At 37.0% G+C, this 7,164-nt stretch overlaps 1 protein-coding gene across 1 annotated transcript; it reads left to right on the plus strand.

Annotated features, from left to right (window-relative positions):
* LOC141618336 (choline-phosphate cytidylyltransferase 2-like) lies at nucleotides 1–5,341 on the plus strand. The gene is made up of 8 exons (XM_074435438.1): nucleotides 1–310; nucleotides 598–711; nucleotides 2,168–2,263; nucleotides 2,463–2,505; nucleotides 2,586–2,741; nucleotides 2,845–2,913; nucleotides 4,476–4,586; nucleotides 4,836–5,341. The coding sequence occupies exons 1-8, from the start codon at nucleotides 180–182 to the stop codon at nucleotides 5,094–5,096; spliced, it is 981 nt and encodes a 326-aa protein (XP_074291539.1). The 5' UTR covers nucleotides 1–179; the 3' UTR covers nucleotides 5,097–5,341.
* The last annotated feature ends 1,823 nt before the right edge of the window (nucleotides 5,342–7,164 follow it).

Genomic DNA, 7,164 nt, shown 5'->3' on the forward strand with positions numbered 1-7,164 from the left:
AAAAATATTTAGTACGGAGTAGTAAGGGAAATGCATTGGGCGGGAAGTGGAAGAATAATAGGCAGACACGTGTCCCAATAAGACGTCACTGATTCTTGTCCCAAGAATAATAGATAGATTGAATTGTTTCTTACATAATTACATTTCACTCTACAAAAAATCAAATCAATAAATAATAAATGTCAAATAACCGTAACGCAACTCCGCATTTGGATCCGCCTACAGACCGACCCGTACGGGTTTACGCCGATGGCATCTACGATCTCTTCCACTTTGGTCATGCGCGTTCGCTTGAACAAGCCAAAAAATCGTATGTTTTTTTTTGGGGTTTAATTTTGATGATTGATCGATTGGGTTTTCTGATTGTTGTTTAATTTAATTGGGTTTTAATGGTTGTTTGGTTGATTTTGTTATACTCTCCCCGTCCCAATCATTTGTTTACATTGGAATGATGATGGTGCTTGATAATCAAGCTGGTCATTCTGGGGTCGGTGATTATGATGGAATTGATGATATCTTCGTATGTTGTTTAATTTAGGTGGAGAAGATAATAATAATCTTTGATTTGTTTTTTTCTTCTTTTCTTTTTGTATGTAGATTCCCAAATACATATTTGTTGGTGGGAGTCTGCAGCGATGAAATCACCCACAGGTTTAAGGGTAAAACTGTTATGACCGAGGCTGAGCGATATGAGTCTCTTCGGCATTGCAAGTAAGCTTCTCTTTCTCAATCCTTTCACCCCTAATGAGTATGAGGATCCCGTATATATCTTATAGAGCAAATTGTATGCAATCTTGTTGGGTCTCTTTACTCTTATTCTCCAAAACATGTTGGACGAATACTCCAGATCCCTTTTAGGGGCGTTTGTTTCGCGCATGGGTATGCGTTTGGAATCAGGAATCATACTGGGTGGTGGGTGGTATGAGGTTGGAACTTCATTCCTCATACCCTTTGTTTCAATTGTATGCGGTATGAGTTTGAAATTAAGTCAAAGTTGAAATATGTAAAATGCAATACTTTAAATAATAATTTTAACATATAAAATCATGAAAATAAAGATTTAATCAAATAAACATATAAAATGTTTCATTTACAATATGTCATAATACTTACTTTCACTTTTTTGTTTATTATAATTTGATACCCATGGGTATCAATCTCATTTCCACCCCCCTCCTTAGGTATGAGAAACCCATACCTCATGGGATTGAAGTATGGGTATGAAACCCCCAAATTTGCAAAACTAATACTTCGTATGAGTTTGGCTCATTCCAAACCCACACCTCACGCCTTTTGTGTTTGAACCAAACACTAATGTTCGTTGGTGATTTTGTTAAAAAAAAGTCATTATTTAAGAATTTAAGAATCAATTTCCGTAGCTAGATAGCATAACTTTTGTCATTATTGTCGCCGTTGCCCTCGTTCCTTTGTATAGGATACCCCCTTTAACATAGGCACATAGCCTTTCCTTCACAATTTTAGAGAAATTGTTTCAACTTCCAATTTGAACCTTACTCGGAAAAAAAGGAACAACTATTCACTATTTACCTTAAAAATAAGGCGGCAAGAGTTACAACTCGTCGTTTGGTTAACCCTATGAAAAACACACGAATTTCAATTTACTTGACCCGCGAAATGGGAAAGTTGTTTGGGTACTTCAATTCACATATTCACATGAATTGGAACTTCCAAGGAATTTTAGTTTCCAATTCATCCGTGATGGACAAGTCTCAATGGCAATATTATATCAAACTCCTCTATGCAATCAAGCAACATTTTCCAGTTCACGTGAATTTTAAAATTACGTGATATAACACTTCCTAATTCCTAGGCATTGCAAGTTCCTATGTGCAAGTGTGCAACCAAACAACCATTTAAATGTCAGTTGGATTTGGATTTGTTTCACTATTTACCAAAGACAAGAAAATAAGTTATTGGCTTCATCTAAAATAGATATGAACCTAGAAACCATAATTAACGAAAAGTAAATGATCATGAGGTAATCACAAGGCCAATGCTTTATATAGTAGACCTTAGTGTTCGAGTCTTGCATGAGCAAGTGACCTATCATTCTATCAATATATCATTGATTTTTGTCTTCATGTTACTGCATTATATAGATAGTTTTCCTGTTTGCTTTATCACAGTTGTTGGTTATTTATCGCAGATGGGTTGATGAAGTTATTCCTGATGCACCGTGGGTAGTGAATCAAGAATTTCTGGATGAGCATAAAATCGATTTTGTGGCTCATGATTCCTTACCGTAAGTGTTTTTAATGTTTTGACGAGTAGCTTGATTTAAGATTTCATATTTTGGTCCATTCAAGTTTTTGGTAAAAAAATTAGGCCACGAGATGTGTTTATCGTTGTCTATGATTTATTTTCAGATCTCTTCTTTACTGTACCGCATTAATGGTATAACACTTGACACATTGTGTATCGTTTCTATCATTTTCCTACAGTTATGCTGATACCAGTGGAGCTGGTAAGGATGTCTATGAATTTGTAAGTTCAATTGATTCAACCCTTGCTTCTTCTCAAAGCATGTATAGAATGCATTTGATTGACTTAGCCTCATTATGCAGGTGAAAGCTGCCGGGAGGTTCAAGGAAACCCAACGGACGGATGGTATTTCGACTTCTGACATCATTATGAGGATTGTCAAGGACTATAACCAATATGTTATGCGAAATCTGGCACGAGGATATACAAGAAAGGAGCTAAATCTTAGTTATGTAAAGGTGTGTTGTTGATGTTTGGATCGTTCATGTAGATGTGCGGATGCTGCTGGCCACTTTTTGTTGTCTACCCTGAATTTCATTGTTTTATTCATTGCTTATACAGGAAAAGAGGTTAAGAGTCAATATGAGGCTAAACAAACTACATGAGAAAGTCAAAGAGCAGCAGGAAAAGGTATGAGCAATTACCTCTTTTTATGCTAGTGGATACTTCTTAGCAAAAATCCTGATGTATTGCGTTGTCTTTGATGCTCTCTTAATTCAATTCATGTAAATAGTTTTTGGCTTTTATAAGGTTTCGTATTTTGTTACTTAGGCCAGAATCTATCAATTATCGCTACAGTCAGACTGTAGAATGTAATGTATTCTCTTGGGAGTATGTTATGCGAAAAAGGTCAATTACATTATTCTTCTGTCTTGGTCACATCCAATTTTGAAGTTGGGATTCTTTTCGGTTCAGTGTTTTGTTTTTTTTGCTATGCTCTCTGGTTGCTTGCCTCGTTGGATTTTTTTGGTACTTACTTACTTTCTTTAACTCCTTATGACACATTATTACTCCCAACATATTTTGGAGATGAGCAGAATCTGTAGTTGCCTCATTTGGAAATCATATGTGAAAGAGTCACATCAAATAAAGAAATGACTGCTGTATGCCTGTATTCATAGTCGTGTTTGTCTTCAACTACTGAGGACAATTTATGGTAGCCCACCAACCTCATCTGCAGTAGAAAGAATGCTTATAAGAGGTAGTAGTTTTTATTTTAATTTATTTGTAAGCTCTTTGACTTTTAAGGATTAGCATTGGCTGAACACAAATCACCCTTGCAATAATCTGTTTTGAAGTGGTGATCGCCCTGAAAGTTAACTTATCTCTTACTCCTGCAATACCCGCATCAGCCAAACTTTGGCGGCATTTTGAAAAGATACCATAAGTGTTAACCCTCCTTTTTCTGCTTCTTTGTTGGTGGAGAAATAGGAGGTAGATGGCTTCTTCATTATAGTGGAAGCTGGTGACTTGATTGATTGTGAAGCTCGATAGTGTGGGAATTGGACTTAACGAAGGGTGAGAGCTAGTGATGGTTTAGGAAGAGAGTGGTTTGGTAATTTATTTTTATTTTGGTCTTATTATGTGATCTACTCATCTACTACATTTACCAAACATGATGCTTGGTAGTGTACTAGTGTGATGCTTGTTTTCTCATGATCAAAGCTTTTACTTTGAGAAAGGTAGTTTGGAAATACTCGAAATTCTCGTTATCTAGATTTATGAATTATGAATATTTGAGGGGGATTTTGAATTATGTTGTAAAATGAGCTGAACGTAGGGAGTGATTGCTAAGAAATGGAAACAATTATTATGAAAAATGGTAAAAAAAAAAAAGGTCGGCTTATCTATTGTATGAACTAAGCATGATTTCCTTTCCTCTTTAGTCTTTAACTTTATGCGTAGCAGTTTTTGCTGATTAACAAAGGCCGAGATTCATTTTGATCCACATTTCTGATGTATGGTAATAGAGTTGGTAGGCACACAATCAATGTTTTGGTTATGAAAGGTGTCGACATGATGCCGGATCACTGGGTGGTCTGGATCCTTACAGTTGTGTTGGAAGCTCGTAGTATTTTACCTCTCACTTAGTTATTGAATTTGCCTTCGTGAATTTGGTCAGTTATTGTATTTGGTCACAGAGCTGGTGGTGGCTTGAAGAGATTATAATTGGTTAATTTCTTATTTTACAGATCCAGACTGTTGCCAAAACAGCTGGCGTTCATCATAATGAATGGGTGGAAAATGCTGATCGATGGGTCGCTGGATTTCTTGAGATGTTTGAAGAAGGATGCCATAAAATGGTAATATACATTGCTGCAACACAAATTTCTGTATTGGATGGCTTATTGATAATACATATCATCGTGAGACTTACCCAAATGAGAATTAAATGTAGTAGTTATTTCCGAGTTAGCGGGTTTAAGATTATATATTAATATGAGACAGCTTTTAAAAAGGCAAATTGTTGCTTAAAGAGGATATAGAACTTTTATATGTGGATTATTCATAAGTTCAGTTTTGATAATCTTGTATTTTGGATACTTTACCAGGGAACCGCCATTCGAGACCGAATCCAAGAGCGTTTGATGGGGCAACAGGCAGCAGGATTGCTGGCTAATGGTAAGGCAGATGATGATGAAAGTGAAGAATACTTTGACCATTATGATGACGATGATGACTACTACTACTACGATGAAGATGAGTACTATTACGATGACGATGATGAAAATGAAGCACCAAAATTGGAGTCACGACATGTGGAGGGATCGGAAACCAAAGAAGAGAAGAAATTGCCGAGTATAACCGTGTAGGTAACATGTCATACGTCTTTTTTTTTTTTTTTTTTTTTTTTTTTTTCTGAAGGTTTAATGTACAAATGTTGTATACAGTAGGTGTCAGACTGTCGGCCCACACTTGTCTTTTGTATTCAGTGAATTTTTCGTTACGACACTACATATGACGACGAGACGCTTGTGAAGTGGATTGTCTCTCGTTGTATTGTAGCAGGTTCCTATTTATGTTCTAGATTAGAATGCAACTGTGCTAATTTTTTTTAGTTGTTGGGTGATTTTTTTTTTTCCGGCTTAATTTTCTGCTTCGCTTAGGCTATGCCTAAACTTATTCGCGCTTACGTATCTTGTCACCATACTTCGTCACATTTGAAAGATCAACGCATGCTACATCTACTGAAAATTTCAAAAGAATTAGTTCAAATTTTATTATTTTAGTGGCAGAGCAAGAAAATGTCAGCAAGATCGGTAGACCGGTCTCCCTTTGTAATGAAAAACTCGAAAAATAGAGTTCCAAGTTTTTGATTTTTTTTCCATGGCTGAATATATTCTCATTAGTTACTCATGGAAGTTGACCTCATATAGTCTATGATGGTGGATGACGTAGAAAAACACGAGGTAATGACGTCACTACCGAGTGCTGCTAAACTAGTAAACTTGGCGGAAATGAGGAATTATCCTCTTTTGACCCAGGTAACCCCTTCCTCACGTGCCCACTAGCTTGATCTTTGTGAGTATTTCTTACCGAAAGCAAGTTTGTTGAGTACAAAATAGAGTAAAAAATAAATAAATAAATAAATAGAGTTATTCTCACTTACATCAACGTTCTAGACTTCTAGGTTTTGAACGAGGCAAACAATTTATCCTCAATGGATTAAAGTCGTACATACGAAAACAATGATTTTATACTTCAAGTAAGTGAAAATATTGTGGAACATTAAAGTCGTACATAAGAAAGTTGTGTGAAATCATACACGACATGTATGAAATCATACATGTATGTAACTATTTGACAAAATTAAACTTAATCATCAACTTTTATAAAACAACCAATTTATCCTCGTTTGATTACACCACCACATGTATGTAACACTTGATTCCTTAAATTGAAAATTTCATAACGTACAAATCAAATAAAACAGCTAGTCTTGCTATAGACGGAGACGGGTCAAATACCCTTAAAGTGGTGACATTTTTGGGCCCCACCACGCACGTTGTTGTTTGTCTTATGCGTAATATGGTATGTTACTTGGCCCGTCTTTAGTTATAGACGGATAGTTGCCGTCTATAATGAGATTTTGTGCAAATAAAAATAGTAAAGAATCTATGTGCTATGAAAAAGACTTTAAATAAAGTCGCAATCAAAATCACCTAATTATTTTGACTTTTGACCATAATATAGGTTAACTCTTCACCAATAAATACACCAACTATGAACTATAATCTCCTCCCTCTCCCCTTCAGTTTCCTCATAAATTCTTATTTCTCACATTTTCTTTCTTATTATAACACATATTATGGATATTATGTCTAGCACAAGTGAATGGCTTCACTTCCACCCAAACTACAACAATAACAACACTACTCCCTCACTAGAACAAGTGGCACCATCCTACGCCGCCACGTCACCTCCCGACCTTTTCTTCACGGGTCGGGCCTCCGAGTCAACGGTGGTGGCAACTGCCACCACTCCCCTCCAGCCCGGCCAGACTCGGTCGGGCCCAGATGGTCGGGTCTCGAAGCCCGTCCGACGACGGACCCGGGCCTCTAGGAGGACCCCGACCACGCTCCTAAACACAGACGCGTCCAACTTCCGGGCCATGGTCCAGCAGTTCACCGGCGGGCCGAGTATCGCATTCCCCTCACCAAGCCCGCCCGTGTTCGGCATCGGGTCAGGCATGGGCTACGGGCTACAGCAGTATGGTGGTGCAAGTAATAATAGTCCCATTGACACTAACATGTTCATGCAAAGGAATACAGGGAATTATAATTATAATGCGTACGTCCAAAATAATACGGGAAGCAACAATAATAATATAATGTGAATGGTGGATCTTCATCAAGTGAAAATAGAAGCAATAATAATAAT

This window comes from Silene latifolia, chromosome X (genome assembly GCF_048544455.1).
Source record: "Silene latifolia isolate original U9 population chromosome X, ASM4854445v1, whole genome shotgun sequence".
Taxonomy (NCBI): Eukaryota; Viridiplantae; Streptophyta; class Magnoliopsida; order Caryophyllales; family Caryophyllaceae; genus Silene; species Silene latifolia.